The sequence below is a fragment of the Polyodon spathula genome, chromosome 1 (assembly GCF_017654505.1).
Source record: "Polyodon spathula isolate WHYD16114869_AA chromosome 1, ASM1765450v1, whole genome shotgun sequence".
In the NCBI taxonomy this organism is placed as follows: domain Eukaryota; kingdom Metazoa; phylum Chordata; class Actinopteri; order Acipenseriformes; family Polyodontidae; genus Polyodon; species Polyodon spathula.
In genome coordinates this window covers 70,196,518-70,212,981 of record NC_054534.1, presented here as the reverse complement: position 1 = coordinate 70,212,981, position 16,464 = coordinate 70,196,518, and the positions used below count along the sequence as shown (strand labels likewise).

Here is a 16,464-nt window from a genome sequence, read left to right as displayed (position 1 = left end):
TAGTAGGCTTCCAAGGTCATGGCTGGGAAGCCTATTGTTGTTAAGATGATGATGATGATGATGATTATTTTCCTTTCTGCCAACAGAACCTTTAAAGTTGCATAAAATGAAAACCATTGCACGAAACCTTTCAAATTTCAGAGTTGTAGACACCAATGGGGACAATTTACAAACATCTTGTCGGAAACCACTTATCGCAGAGCTCTGAAACTGCACGTTGCTCGAAATGAAGCTGATTGGTTCAGTGGTATGGCGGTCTTGTTAGATAACCTAATTAACACACAATTGCCGTTTCTCCAAAACCGCTAATCTGATCGAAGCAAAACTTAGCATACATGATCCAAGTATGGCTTTCTTTTAAAGTTTGCCCGTGTGAAGTTTCTACAGTAAAAAAAAAAAATGGCTGCCATGGACCAATCAAATTTCAGCATTGCTCTAGTTGCATGTATTGCGCTTAAAATGAATGCTGTTGAACAAAAACTCTTGAAACTTCAGAGTAGTGGAGGCCTATGGGAATTAATGTATGCTCTAAAAAAATATATACCTTGATATTGACCTTGACCTCTCTTTAAGGTCAAATGTAAAACTATCGTATAACTCATTACAGAGTGTAGATAGGGTCATGGTTACTATGGAACACAGATAGGAACCCATATGGGCGCTGATGTCTACAACTGACCGAATGGAAACGAATGAATGAAAAGCATGTTGATTGGTTAAATTTCACAATAACTCATTGGAAGCCATAAGGTTGCTTGCAATTTTTAGTTGTTGTTTTTACATTTATATTTTCTAATTGCTCAATCAAAACACAGTACCTGGTAAACAATGTGATAATATAACTGGTTAATGTATACCTACTTCATATAATGTACACATACTTGGTGTAAGTACACTGCATGTCTTTTTTTAAATGTACAAGATGTAATGGAACTTTAGAAAAGATGGGAATTAAAGAGCTACTATTGAGATAATAAGACAGGAAAAGGGGACAGTAATAATTGTGTCAGTGCAAACAAGATCCAGTACTGAACATGTATAATTGCAAGTGTTACAGACAGAGACAACTCCGTAGATCCCCACAATTTGATATCCCCCAATAACTTATGCTAAATGATGTTATACCAAGTTTCATCACAATTTATGAAACGGTTTTCCAGATATATGCAAAAATTTAAGTGTGCTAAATTAATTTGACATACGTGGGGGCAGGCTTTAAAATCAAAGGCAAGATCAAATGCAAAGTATAGAATATAAGTCTTCCAATAACTTGTGATATTTAATGTTAATAGCAAAGTCATGTTTTCACCTTAGAAGTGTAACAGAAGTGCTATGCGCTTTTTTCTTTTTTACACCCATTTAGTTAAGAATTCACTGGCTCTTTTTTTTTTTTTTTGGCACTGATCTGAGTCTTATTTTAATGTACCTGTCTTTTTTTTTTCTGCTTTTGCTGATATTCATATCCAATAGTTTTAACTGGGGTCAATATAAATAGGTATGACTGCAGAGAAACTGGAACCGTGGATCTGAGTTCTTGAATGGTGCTCAATCAACTGAAGAAGCAATTTAATTTAAAAAACAAAGTAATAAAAACATCTCCAGAAAGTGGTCCTAAATTATTCACATACAGCAGTTTGTGTATCTTTTTTACATCTATAGAATGTGCTTGCAAAACATACATCTTTTAAATCCAGTATTTAAATTAGCAATGAGTATTGGTCCAAACCCACTTCAGATTATTTCCAATAGACACATGCTGTGATGAATAACTTCATACAACCACAGTTTACATCACCAACTGCATTGTGCAGTTATTAGAAAATACCAGTGCTTTGCTGTAACCTAAACTATTGAAGTATTATGTAGTACTAGTACCAGAAAGAGACTTGGTCCAGTGATACTGATGATATACTGTATTGGCATACACCTGGGGTTGTTTCAAGTGGAGTGTGTTAAACATATACGGTACTTATTTTTTAATGTAGATTTTACATATCGGGATAATAGGAAAAGGGACAGTAGTAAAATGGGGACTTGCATACCAATAAATGCAAGATTCTAGAAAGGACACATTTACAAACAAAATGCACAATTCAATTTGACACCACCCTCATCATAATGGTGTCAAAGCCACTTTCTTGTTTTTGGACTATGGTTAAAGAGAGGTGTCCGACCTAAGATTTATTTCACTGTAAATCCTTTGTATTTATTTTGCCCTGAAAGGTAGATTAGTTTTTCCAGAAGTGGTCTGCCTTCTTTTTGGAGCCAGTCTGCAGTGTTGTCCACAAAGTGATACCTGTGCTCCACTGACTCCAGAAGTGATTTGAAGGCTCCAGAGGCCTTGTTTATATAATGTTCCTTTTTAAATCTAGCTTCTTCAAGGCTGTCCTTGTGGGTGAGGATAATCTGGGTGTATCTCCTCCAATCTGGATCAAGAAGCTCCTGCAGAAACAAAAACAAAATACTTTTCCAAATACATACCATAAAAACAGAATTGGGTAGCTGTGTTCATAAAAGATTTCAGATGGCTTTATCAGGTTTTCAGCAAAATCTAAACATTGTGATCATATGGCTTTTCAGATTCTGGTTAATAAGACATTGCAATATAGCAGCAATATATATTTTTTGAGCAAATCGCAAATTTGTTTGCCTTGCATAACCGTCTGCACATTCACTACCAATATAGCCACTGCACACAACAGCCAAGCGAGAATGCAGAATGATGGACAGTCACCATTAGTAATGGCATTACCCCGACAGTATGTACCAATATGACAGCAGACGAGACCACACCATATATCCTGCACACATACATACGGACCATTCGAATACACAATTGGCTCCATAGCTAGGCGCCAAGTTTTCAAATTATTGAACTGATAACACCACTGTTTTATTGAACACGGACAGTATTGTATCATAAGGAAATACTATATAGGTTTCTTTAAAGACCAGCTGATCTGACATAGCTGTATGTTTTTGAAGTCTTTTTTTTTTTTTTTATAAAAAAAGGCTTTGGATACTGTCTTTTGTTTTTTTCTGAATTATTTATTTTTATATAAGTCGTGCCGTGACAAAGTCTACTGTGGTAGCACACTTCTGATTTGTAAATGTAATGAGTTCATTCACCTGCAAAGTAAACATCATTTTTATATACAGAATACACAGAAATGTGTTATGTTATTCATTCTGCTCACCCATTTGAACATCATGATTAAGCCCAGTTTGTAAGGTTTTGAGTGACACCAGAATGTATTTTTTTTGTTATTACATTTTTTTTGTAAGAATAATAATTCATTCTAAATACGCTCCTAAAATGTTAATTGTAGCCTACTATGATTTCTCAATAAATTAGGTCTCAAACAATTAACAACATCGACATTCAGCAGACTGGACAACTGCATAAAAACAGCCAGAAATTACAGTTAACAGAACTGTTTGTCCCACCTCAGCTAACTTATGAATGGACTGCTGCAGAGAAAATACAGGTCTTCAATTGGTTGATCGTATCACCGGTCTGGCTGTAGGAAAAAGTAAGCATGCCTTTCACAGCAAGAGTGCCCTGACGGTGATTGGCTCTCCGAAGTTCAGCTGCCCACCCCTACACCCGTAATATGCAGCAACCTATGGAATAACCAAATAAAGCAATGGGCCACAAGATGGGTGTATGACGTATTTATACTATTAATTTACAGGTGTGTGACAACACACAGCAAAGATAACAGGCAGGACCCCCCTCCCCTCTTCATCCTTCTCTCAATCTTCATTTCCATACTTTGATGGTACACGTTGGATGCCATTATGCCTGTGGAGCAGTGAAGAACACATATAGCTGTATATGTAAACACACTACCTCTGTCCATCTTATCAATACAATAGTCAGTGATAAAACACATAACTGATCCGCCTATCCAGTGTGTGCGGTGGGGGTTAGGGTTCTGCACTACTGTACGTTCAACATTGCATCGCAATTGATGCAAATATCATCAATATCGTAACATAACACAGAGAAGCAGTTGATCAGAAAACCGTTGAAGTGTATTGAGCACAGCTTACTATTCATCCCCCTCCCTGTGATCCATACTGGGCTCCATCTGTGTCTGGCTGTGGTGTGCCATACTCTCTTTACCAATTACAATGACACCTAAACACTAAGCAATTTCACTGCACATGGTATCAAGGTCTCCATGTGGCACTGCTTCTACTTGGGTGGGAACGTTGGGGGAGCTGCGGTCCCCCCCCCTATACTTTGTATAGGTACCCAACTCCAGAGTGGACTGTTACTCTGACACTATTTGAGCCAGCAGTACACAGTTAATGGAACTAGCGCATCACAATTATTGCGCAGATATTGGTATATTCAGACGAATTAGGGCCTTCGCCCAATTCAAATTTGATTGCGCTATGTGCATATTGAATGTCCACCTAGAATACATTTGCATCACATGTTTCTAATTACCGATGCATTACCATATGCTAATAGGACCATATTAAAGGAACATAACAGGCATCTGCACAACAAGGAAGGCAGTGTGCTGGACAGAGGTGAGTGCATGTTTCCACACTCGTCTGTTGGGCATGGAAATACGTTATAAACGTCACTATGATATGAACATGTTATATATATAATTATGAAAACTTAAAAAAGAGGCTTATTGCTTGTATGTTTTTTCCACAAATTGACTATGGTGATGCAGTATATAGGGTTGCATCACCATCAACTTTAGGTAAACTGGACTCTTTATCATGCAGCACTGAGTTACATTACAAATACAAGATTTAATACTCATCATTGTATATTATACGATTTTGTAGGCTGGACTTCTTTGGCTTTACACAGGTTGAAGCGCTGGTATATTCTGGTATATAAGGCTATTCAATGTAAATTACCCTTTTATTTAAATGAATACCTTACAGTTTCCCATAGTAAACATAGCCTCAGATCTCATTCTTTTTTTGCATTTTAAAATCCCAAATGTGCGTACTGAGGCTGGTAAAGGATCCTTTGCTTATTATGCCCCATGGTCCTGGAATGAGTTCCAGTCCAAACTAAAGCTGCAGACCCAGATATCTTTATTGCAATTTAAGAGTAAACTGCATGATTTTGTGACTGAGAGTTGTAATTTTTTAAATAGTTGACTACTTTTGTGTATTTTGATTATTGTGTTTAGAAAAAAACTGTTTTTTTTTTTAAATAAGGTGTCTAGAAGAGCTAGTATTTTGATAGTATCCTAATACTAAGTGAGTATCACGTTCTTGGAATACTGGTATCCAGAATACAGATGGATTCATTCGGAATACCCTGTTTACATGGCATGGAATAGCTGTTCAAATTTCCCTCTATTCCGAATACAACTAGAATCCTGATAGAACAGGACAACTGGACCAGCAAGATGGGTGCAGTTAATTGCACCTACCACGCACGATAGGTGCACGACCTCATAAAAAAAAAAAAAACATTATCTCCTCCCTGTTTGTTCTGGTTCCTCAGCATGTTGCAGCAACGCAGTTATGAACCTGTCGAGGTGGTGGGACACGGCTGACTGGGTGATCCCCACTGTATCACCTGCTACCTTCTGGAAAGTCCCGGTAGCCAGGATACACAAACAGAGAGACACTTCCAGTTGCTCAGCCATGGTATGACTGCACAGGTTTGTTCTGGCCAGGTCATCATGCAGCATGTGACATAGATGAGTCAGCATGTCTCGGTCGAGACGATACCTGGAAACGACTTGCTCATTGCTGAGCTCCTCATGTGTGCCGACGCCAGCACCCTTTCAGCATATCTTCGCCTATGTTGGGGTTGTTTTTGCTGGGTGTGCCTTGCATCATTCACATCCACATGTCGATGGACACGCTGCATGCTGCCCACGTTTCCCATTGTTGCCTGTTTGTAGTCAGTGCTGGAATGGTAGTGTGCGCGGAGTTAACGCAGTCCTTTTACAATCCTTATTCGGCACATCACAAACTTGGTTTTGTGCTTGGCACATACCTTCAAATATACAAGGATCACGCATATTGTTGTCCACTCCCCCCCATTTTGCACGATGCATACATTTTATTTCTGCACAGTGCAGAATGGATTGTGACGCGCAAAAGGACGTTTCGAATATGGTAACTTTGCACAATTTTGGCATACGTTCGGGATTTTAACTGTTGAGGACAACTTTGTTGTCAACATTTTGTGCTTAAGCATTTGTTTATTTCTTTCTAAATAAAACCCAATTTCTACACGAATATTTATTCTTTCTTGATTATATATATTTTTTTAAATCCACTCGATTTCACCCAATTTTTTCATTAAATAATTGTACCCGGTTTTTAAAAAAGATTTCACTCGAATTTAGAAATAACTTTTTACCTAACAATAAGAAGCCCTACCTATGTATTAAGGCTGGCGAGACTCTAATATCTTCAAATACATAGATTACTTTTTCCTGTCATCCTTAGTGATGTGGAACAGCCAGGTGATGCATTTTATGCTCTACTCACATTCAATGCTGCTATCGGATCTTATCATGACGAAAGATGTGTTTCTTGAGTAGCAGTTGACTATAATGGGGATGAATAAAATACAAACAAAGTAAAACCGAGGCCCTGTAATTGTCAAAAGCAGGGTTTGCAAAAAGTTGTAAGTGCACAAATCACACTTTATTTTCTAGTGCAATGTTTGTGCTGGTTTGAAACTGCCTGTCTGGTAACAGCCAAAAATCAAACTGGACTCTTGAGTTATGTTAGTGAGTAAGTGGCCACTAATGCCAATAATACATCAATTTAACCCCCAAGTACTATTCAAGTGTTAGAATGCATTGTATATTATATTAAATATACAAAGGCATGGTAAATAACTGTGATCGGCTTACCTCTGCTAGTTGTATACATTGACTGTCCTCTTCACAAAACGGGACATCTGCCCTCATCACAAGCAGAACCACATGCAGTCCCTCTCCAAAGTCTTGTTTTAAGGCTCGTTGAATAGCCTCCTTGACCTCCACTGGGCTGAGCTCGCAATGAGGGTATGCTGGAGTGTCCAGCACCTTCACACGTAGTGCAACCTCTCTGCCATTTCGACGAATGAACTTGGGAAAGTTTCTCTGGCAAAGCTGACAGTCCCGAGTCACAGGTCCCGCAGAGAGTTGGCTCACAAACTCATAGCTTCCCAGGACAATGTTTCCTGTTGCACTTTTCCCACTCTGAGTCCTTCCCAGCAGAAGAACATTCAGGCAAATGTCATCCTGGTCTGGTTTCTCCATGGATGCAGCTCTGGGCATTAATAATAAAAAAAATAAAAACTTAGATATTTGGCTTTACATCAACAGTCTTAATCGTAATAAAAACATACATTAAATACACTAAGGAGTTAAATATATGTTATAGGGCCCATTGTAAAAAAATATATAATACACAATACACGTACAAACAGCTATGAAAATGTTAAATAATTAGATAAATACACATAAGGTATTGAAATGTACCTGTTATTCTTGCTTATCTGAACAACTGTGCTAAGAGCACTTTGATACCTGCTGTAGATTAGATCATCCGTACCTGGCAGAGACTGTTTGCTCTAGTTACAGTTTTAATGATTAACTCAGTGATAGTTACAGTGTCACTGAGGTCAATATTCCTTTCATTTCTGTTATACATCCTTTTTACAATTTACACAATCTACGTAACAGCTCATAAAAGAAAGTGCTCTTAAAATTTAACATGATTAAGAGTAACTCTTAGAAATGGCTTATTTTCAAATAAAAAATACATAGCTTTTTATTCCTGTTGATATTTTTCAGTTTCCATTGCATTTGAAAATAAGTAATTTAAAAGAGCTCATCTTTAAACATTGAAAGTAAATAGCAAAGTAAAGTTTTTCTTTTTTTTTAGGGTGGCTAATTCAATTGCTGATCCAGGAGGCACAGCCAACAGCTTCTGCAAATACTGCAGAGTCTCAATAAGAGCCCACCATAATGACATGCAAAGACAATGAAACATATAAACAATGCTATTCCACATTTTGCCTTGAATAAAATAACAACCTGCTTCCAAGTAGCACCCGTTTTGGAGGTTGACGACAAAAAGAGAAGGGCAAATCATACAATTTCCACTGTGGATTGCTTGTCTGAGATCATCAAAGACATTTTAAATGACACAAAATGCAGCAATCAAAAAGACACCCAGCTGCACAGAACTTAATGCACAGCAGTGATAAATTGAGTCCTGGGGCCATGCTTTGTTTAAATGTATTTATTTTTTATTTATGAAAAAAAGTATGGATATTAAAAACAAAAGTTACATTGTAAATCACACAATCACAAAAAGGCTTGCTGATTCATTATATTTAAGGGGGGGGGGGGGTTGACTTGTTGTTAATTTGTTCTGCTTTAAGTGCCTGTGAAAGTTTCCAGCAAGTGGAGACTGTCAGAAATCATAAGACTTATTAAATCCATATCTCACATAGAAAATCATTTCTTGGCTTTGGGCTCATACTTGGTTTATTTTCACAATGAGCAAGAAATCAAATCTCCATGATCAATTTTAAAGCACTGAGAGAGGGGCGCTGGAACTAGGGGTGCTGGGGGTGCAGCAGCACCCCCCTGACTTTGCATGGCTTACACCATAACTAGGGGTTACAGTTTTGTTCAATAGGTTTCAGCACCCCCACTTTAAAAAATGTTCCAGTGACACGGCTGAGAGATGTAAATCTACCAATAATTCCGGAAAATACCGGCAACGCACCAGAGATGCACTAAGTTGGCGCAGTGTCACTAGAGGAACACATTCCATGAACAGTTGAGAGAGTTGATAGACTGTGAAAGCGATCATTACGAATTTCTCAGATGTTCTGAGTAGTCTGTATTTCAATAAGGACAGCAGGAGTGTGGTGTGTAATGAAAGAAATTGTGGGGAGGAAGAATAACTGATTTGAGGACCCATTTCAAACTGCCAGGGGACAATTAATCAATGGTCACTTGATGATTGTCTTCATAAACAGCTGTCTTTGTAAAGGTCTGCGTGTGTTTGTAAACTGTTTCTGTTTGTGAACCAGTGTCTTACAAAAGAGAAATAATAAAATGTGTACCTGCTAGAACCTAACAAACATTAGGTTACTTCCCGTAACCCTGATTCCCTGAAAGGGAAGATGACCATCAAGACATTACGTATGGGATAATGTATACCAGCGCCATCGCGAGAGAGAGAGAAGGAACGGCAGCATATGAGGAACGCACAAGCACTGAATAACCCAGAGGTTGGCCCTGTGAACTTACACTCTCAAGGTCCCTCGTGCCTACAGAAGGCAAGGCAGGGTCTACCACATTAAGACAATAATATAAATATATTTTTCGAACACTATCATAGTTTAATAGAATATAATCAGAGTGTAATGTGAAATAGGTGACATATGGACTTTAAAGCAACCAAAGTAGTTCAGTCAGAACTGCATTTGTCTATTTAAGGAGTGCCTAAAAAGGTTTTATAATCCACTTTCTTTGGCTGTTTTTTAAATCGTCAAATGCTTCAAAGGGAAATAAGTGTTAAAACTCAAGTATTGAGACAACAAATATGCCTATTTTCTATGGAACTCGAAATACAATACTAGATGTTGCTCAAATTGCACTAGTCATGCACAACACACATTGTAAGAATTAAAAACACAAAAAAGCTGTAAACACATTCACTGCTTAGTTCTGTATGCTATATTATGCTACCGTTCATTATATCTGGAACTGTTCAAATATCTCCCAAAGTTGTAAGTGAGGTGGAAATCAGTTGCACTGGTAGTTTGAGTTCAGTTTATCGGCATGTGAAGAAACCCCTGTGATTTTATCAGGAGTGTTTTTAAGTGTAATATACATTTATCAAGTGAAAAAAACATGAAAAAAACACTTTCTTTCTGGTAGACAATCAGGAGTAAAAGTTGTTCCTGTGTCCTGGACCATTTGGTGTCAGGATGGAACTTTTATTAAAGGCAGTTATTTACTGCTCCATCTTTCAAATATCTGCTTGTTCTTTGCTTGTATTTTAAATGTTAAATGAACAAAAAATCTTCACAGGAACAAAATGGGGGTCCACAGAAAATATAACAATATATTGATTGTGCTAATAAGAGGTAAGAAACTTGATTTTAAAATCTGCGCTCTTAAATATAGAATTCCCTTAAAAAATAAATCAATTAATAATAATAATAATAATAATAATAATAATAATAATAATAATAATAATAATAATAATAATAATAATAATGAATTATTTTTCAAATGCATAGATTTTAATTTCAGCTGAAATTTCACAGCTTCCAAATATGTCATTTAAATGTGCACATATAGTGGTGCCATTGTTTTCCTTTTCACTGCGCGTTTGCAATTGATACACTGTAAGTTTGTTTGGCTGATCTAAACAAACTCTGTAATGCAATTCATGGCCCTGGTGAAAATAGGTAGCAAATCTACACTGATGTTACCAGGGGACTGACACAGTGTGGTAACATCAGAGAAAGGGGTGGTGACATATAAAAAACTGAAGCCGCATAAAAAATACATTTTATGCCGGATGTTACATTTTATGACAGATATTATGATAAGGTTCTGGTGAATGTCATCATATTTACAAGTCTGTGACACAATATTATCTGTGCAGCAATATTTCTCATTTATCTTGGTACTTTATATATGTATATCTCAGAAATGGATTCTGTAATGAATATGGCCTTCTTAACTAAACTAGCAATCTGTTTAACACTGCCGTATAAAACAAATGATTTTCTACCTACTTTTAATATTATCGGTGCAATTAAGTGTCTCGTAAATATGTCGACATTCACCAGAACCTTGCTTTTTCTGGCATAAAATTGACCACAAGATGTAACTTCTGGCACTTTCTAAATGATTTGCCTGCCTTTTTTTATGCGGCAGCAGTATTTTAGATGTCACCAGCCCGTTTTCCAATGTTACCGCCTTGTTTCAGTCCCCTCCCTCTTTGCACTTCTAGGCCACCGTAGATTTGTTTTCCTCTGCTAAAGAGACTGCTCAATTGAGACCACAAAGTTCCTAAAAGGAGTTAGTCTCACTCCAAATGAGTGAGACTTGGAATATTTGTCGAATATGTATTCTAATTGTATTGTGCAATAAAAGAAGTGGAAAAATCTTCTTAAATATTGCTTGCAGATTATGCCTGCGTACGCAGTAAAAATGTAAAAACACCCACTGCCAGATGACAATTAAGCACTGAATACTTTATAAAGCAGCATTTACGGTCGTTCTTAACATATTTGTGTTTAAACAAAGCAACCTCTTTTATAATCCTGCTGCTTTTTTAAAGGAAGTTTAAAGAATAAGGGCATGTATTTAAGTGATTATGGACAAAAAGTTAAACTGCTGTTTTGCAAAATATAGTACAGTGCATACACAGTGCAAATATTTTTCAGTTACATGGGACAAAAATATCTAAAATGAATGGCATGCTAATTAAAGTGGACAGTGTCAGGCAGTGAAGAAGGCCAAGTGAAGTAATTGGTGACATATTTGTAATGTTTTATTGTGCATGTTATCTGTTCTTTGGACTGTGTTGAATGTAAATTTATCTTGATATAAAAATGTCCTACACTATAAGGTTTTGAGTTATTAGGGTATACTAAAAAGAAATGGCTGCTATCCAGGGTTTGTAGATTAGGTGGTTTTAATTGTTAAAATTTAAGCATAGTTTAAATAGAACTAGATGAAGAAGGTAAGGTAATGCAATACTGCTGGGACACTGTAAGATGTTGTGTCCACGTCATTGTACCAGAAATCTATTGCTTTCTCAGGCAGTACAGATGAAAGCTAATCTGCTGTAAACAAAATGCCACTCTATAACCTGACATGCAGTAATAAAGTATTATACTCCCCCATGTGTCATTTTGAGTATGTCAGAACTTGAGTTCTAGAGCCAAGTGGAACTTTGGAATTATGTCATCAGTGAAACCTGGATTTTCTATATACTAAATAAATGCAGATTTTTTTAAGTTAGAATTACTGGTGATATGTAAAGGAAGCAGAGCAAAATACAATAATGTTAAGAAACTTGTCCTTCCCAGCATTTTCATTGATATGACTGTAAATAAACAGCCGTACTTATTTTTCCAAGGGAAAGTCTGTTGCACAGCAAACAGATATTAATGATGCTTCAATGTAGAACCGAAATGGTTCAGAATTATGTTATTAAGAACATAAGAACATAAGAAAGTTTACAAACGAGAGGAGGCTATTCGGCCCATCTTGCTCGTTTGGTTGTTAGTAGCTTATTGATCCCAGAATCTCATCAAGCAGCTTCTTGAAGGATCCCAGGGTGTCAGTTTCAACAACATTACTGGGGAGTTGATTCCAGACCCTCACGATTCTCTGTGTAAAAAAGTGCCTCCTATTTTCTGTTCTGAATGCCCCTTTGTCTAATCTCCATTTGTGACCTCTGGTCCGTGTTTCTTTTTTCAGGTCGAAAAAGTCCCTTGGGTTAACATTGTCAATACCTTTTAGAATTTTGAATGCCTGAATTAGGTCGCTGCGTAGTCTTCTTTGTTCAAGATGGAATAGATTCAATTCTTGTAGCCTATCTGTATATGACATGCCTTTTAAACCCAGAATAATTATTCTTAAAGGTGAGTCAGGTATTCAAGTTTTTGGGTGCTCCTCAAAAATAAACAGCAAGAATAAAGGGTCCTGGACCTAGTATTAGACAACTAAAAGTGTTATCATATTATTTGTTACCATATTGGTGAATCATTTAATTAGATTTAATTCAGTAGCTTAACATGACTGCATGGGTTCATTCTACTAGTACTGTACCTGAAAAATGGACCAGAATTGGTAAAACACAGAACAAATTGATTTTTGATTTCTCCATGCTGATATAAAATAAGATAAAATCTGTTAATGTGATACATTTTGCACAGCTTTCACTGTACCACAATAATGATTAATATTGATAAGAAAAAAATATTCCCAAATAAAAATATGTTATTCATACCGTGGAACTTTGTAAAGCAACTCAAGGCTACCAATTACAGATTTTAAAATGTCCCCTTTTGTTTCATGGCCAGTTTATGATATTGTCAGTATCAATTTAAAATACTCATTTGGACCTCTACAGTATCACTATGAACAACAACAAAAAAAAAAAAAAAAAAACATTTCTGTGTTCTATAACTAAAACAATAAACTTTATTTAAAGCAGATTTTAATAATTTACTTGCTAAAATGTAACTTTTCAGAACAGGTGTTTGATCACAGATGCTGCTGTTGTGAAGCTTTGTTTAATATAAGCAGAGACCTGTTAAACACAAGCACGCTGTAGCACTTTTGTACATTAGCAATGGCTTTGAAAGAAGGATACAAAGAGGAAATGTATTCTAAAACATAAATTATGTATTTTTTTTAAAAACGACAAAGCTCTAAACAGTAATAAAGTCGGCAGTCCAAACATCATGATGGATGGGGTCAGGCTGACTGATTACAGGCATTTTGTCCTTTTCAAGAACAAAGAATAATTACAGAGCAAGTACAGCAAAAACATCTTTACGTTATAAACATGTCATCTTATTAGTTTCCTCTTCAGGAGCCATGAAAAGACAATATGACAGGGTTTTGGAAGAAAACAAGTGCAATCGTGACTAATGGAGACTGGCAGTGAACCCCATAGCTGACAGTCTTAACCAGTACAAAATGATCATTTCTGCAACAAGTATACAACAAGTATAGAGCATATATTCAATTACCTCATTGCTCCAGCAGGGGTCAGCCTTATCTTTAACAGTGTCATCCTGTGATGTCATAACTGTTAGAGCCCATGTCCTGTATGGTGTTTGGTTTTCATAACCTTGATACCCGTATAGGCCTTTTAGCCCGCATAACCATTTTGTGGTTGACCACAAGTCACTCACTGTACAGACACACTAAACTACAGGTACCAAGACAATGCCCTCTAATTATGATTTTAGAAACCAGAAAGTTTTATATTGATCAATTGAATAGACCTATTAGGCATAACTCTTAAGAATGGGGTCAGTGTGGTCCAGTGGTTAAAGTCCAAGGCTTATAGCCTGAAGGTCCCTGGTTCACATCCCACCTCTGCTATTAATTGAGCAAGTCACTTAAATGCTTTCTACTCCATCCTGTGGATGAGATGTTAAATCAATGTTCCATTTTAAGCAACTGTGCATATAATGCACAGTTCACAGCCTACCTCTGTAAGTGCTTTATGATGGCAGTGCCCCTCCTGATTGGTGAATTAAAGTTTTGATTTGTTTAATGTAGGGTATTGACTGATTGGCTGAGACTTGCCTGTGCATTATAGGAGACCTAAAAACAAACAAAATTACCTATAGGGCTGTGTACGAAGGTTCATTCGCTAGCCAGGAATTCAGAGGTAGTTTTAAACCTTCAAAGGTTCAAAGGTTCAGGTTCATTTTTTTCCTCTGTCATCAGAAACTGTTTGACAATGTGTGAACACTATAAATCACACAATAAGTGTCACTCACATGCAAAATTTGTTCTTTTTGATTTGTATAATGCATATTACTTAAATAAAAATTGTTGGATTAAAATCCACTACCAAATCATTATACATATCAACTCTATATAGTGTCACTGCCATGCATTGGAGCAGGGTATAATATGCCCTGGGGCAGGTGGGGGTAACCTATAGTGGTTGTAGTGCTTCAGTGAAATATGTACTGAATACCTAATGTATAAGACAGTGTAAGATAAGTGATATGGTAGAATATGTTTGAAATATTTGTTAACACTATAAACCTTTAATTTCTTCATTCGCCATCTCGACAGCAAAGCATTTTGTAGCATAAGCTGTATTGAAAGAAATGTCTCGAAACCCCTCTACTGTTTGGAATTTTTTTGTTAAATTCCCAGGCGACCAAAAAAAAAAAAAAAAGTTGAATGTTAACTACTGTTGATGTATAATGGCGGCACGACCAATCTCCGGGGTCACTTGACAAGTGGAAGTTCCTATTATTATTATTATTATTATTATTATTATTATTATTATTATTATTATTATTATTATTATTAATAATACTATTTCTAGTAGTAGTGAAATGTGACAGTGATTGATAACCTGTTTGGAATGGTAATTAAATAAAACTTTGTTTTGCCTAAGTTGGTGCTGCTGCAATGCAAGCTTGCTGTATACATGTGACCAGGCTAGGAGCCCTGCACATGAAAAGGGGGCAGGGCAAAGCCCTGCTGTTTTTATGTGTTGCGTTTTATTGTTTGACTTAAAATGTATTGTTTATTATTTAAAGAAAATGTTTGTTTATTTTAGAACGGGGTACTCCACCCCCCACCCCTGTGTTTTGTATTTAGTATGTATATTTGTAGGACAGCAAAGCAGTAAGTTTGTTATTGTTTAGCAGCGTGGCTAGGGAAGCCCCATCTACACACAAACCTTGTGCAGAAGGTGACCATCTCCCAAGTTAATTCACTGATTAATTGTTACTAGTCGGGAGATGGTCACTTCTATAAAAGCCTGCAACTTTCTGTGTGTCAGGTGTGTGTTCGGAGGAGTGAACGAGAGAGAGAGAGAGAGAGAGAGAGGAGAAAAAGTTTAAAAGTAAAACTAAAACTAAGATACAGGAACAGTAAAGGCAATTGCCCAGCCTGACCTATATGGTGTTTGTGTGCAAGATTTGTTTTTGTTTGACTTCTGTTTTTGCTCTGTGAGCAGTGTGTTTTGTATTTAAATATTTATTTTATTTTTGTTATTTAAATAAATGGCAGTCTTTTGCCCTGCAGTACTGCCTCTGTCTGGTTCCTGCATTCTGGCCTGACATCACCACAAAGCCATCCCTGTCACAATACAGTATTATATCTCAAGCAGCATCAATTTTGTGAACATAAGCAAAGTATATTTTTATTTTTATTTAAATTATAAAAACTTGATTACTGTTCTATATAACATATTTGTAAACTACGTGTGAATATTTTATTCCATTTATATGGCTTACCTGTAAAATAATAGGATTTTCAATCAAATATAAGCTAGTAGCTATGGTGACGCCACCAGTAAATTATGAAAATTAGTACCATCAAAGGTTCGAACTTTCCTTTGGTAATGTGTTCCGAACCTTCGAAGGTTAAAATGTGCACTTCGTTGCAGTCCTACTTACTTAATGAATCCATTTAGCTTGTAAATGTGGAAGCCTATTTCTGTTAGAACCTATCCTGGAAGGAGTTAAAATGACACTTGACAGCAATAGACCTTGGTATTCGGTTCTTTGGTAAAAAATTCCTTGTAGGAAATCAAGGTGATGACTGTTTGTTTGATTGAACAGCTACATAAATGCACAACACAAACAGTCCTATACAAGCAGATCTCTTCAGTTACGAATTTAAATTGTGAGTTGAAGAGATCACAATTTAATGTTTCATATACTGTACAAGGCTGTCAGCAGAATTCATAAGGCTGCTCTGTCTTTTAATAGCT

General features: G+C 36.5%; 1 protein-coding gene across 1 annotated transcript; it reads right to left on the bottom strand.

Annotated features, from left to right (window-relative positions):
* Window positions 1-11: 11 nt before the first annotated feature.
* LOC121323455 (GTPase IMAP family member GIMD1-like) lies at window positions 12-7,253 on the bottom strand. Its single transcript, XM_041264574.1, has 2 exons — window positions 6,864-7,253; window positions 12-2,442 (listed from the first exon to the last, which is right to left on the bottom strand). Exons 1-2 carry the CDS (start codon window positions 7,251-7,253, stop codon window positions 2,182-2,184), a joined length of 651 nt encoding a protein of 216 aa, XP_041120508.1. The 3' UTR covers window positions 12-2,181.
* Window positions 7,254-16,464: the final 9,211 nt, after the last annotated feature.

Bases quoted from the DNA above. Each gene is read 5' to 3' on its own strand.
- LOC121323455 (XM_041264574.1), bottom strand. From the start codon at position 7,253: ATGGAGAAACCAGACCAGGATGACATTTGCCTGAATGTTCTTCTGCTG. The intron at 2,443-6,863 runs GTAAGCCGATCA...TTGTTTCTGCAG, and splicing joins AATGTATACAACTAGCAGAG to GAGCTTCTTGATCCAGATTG.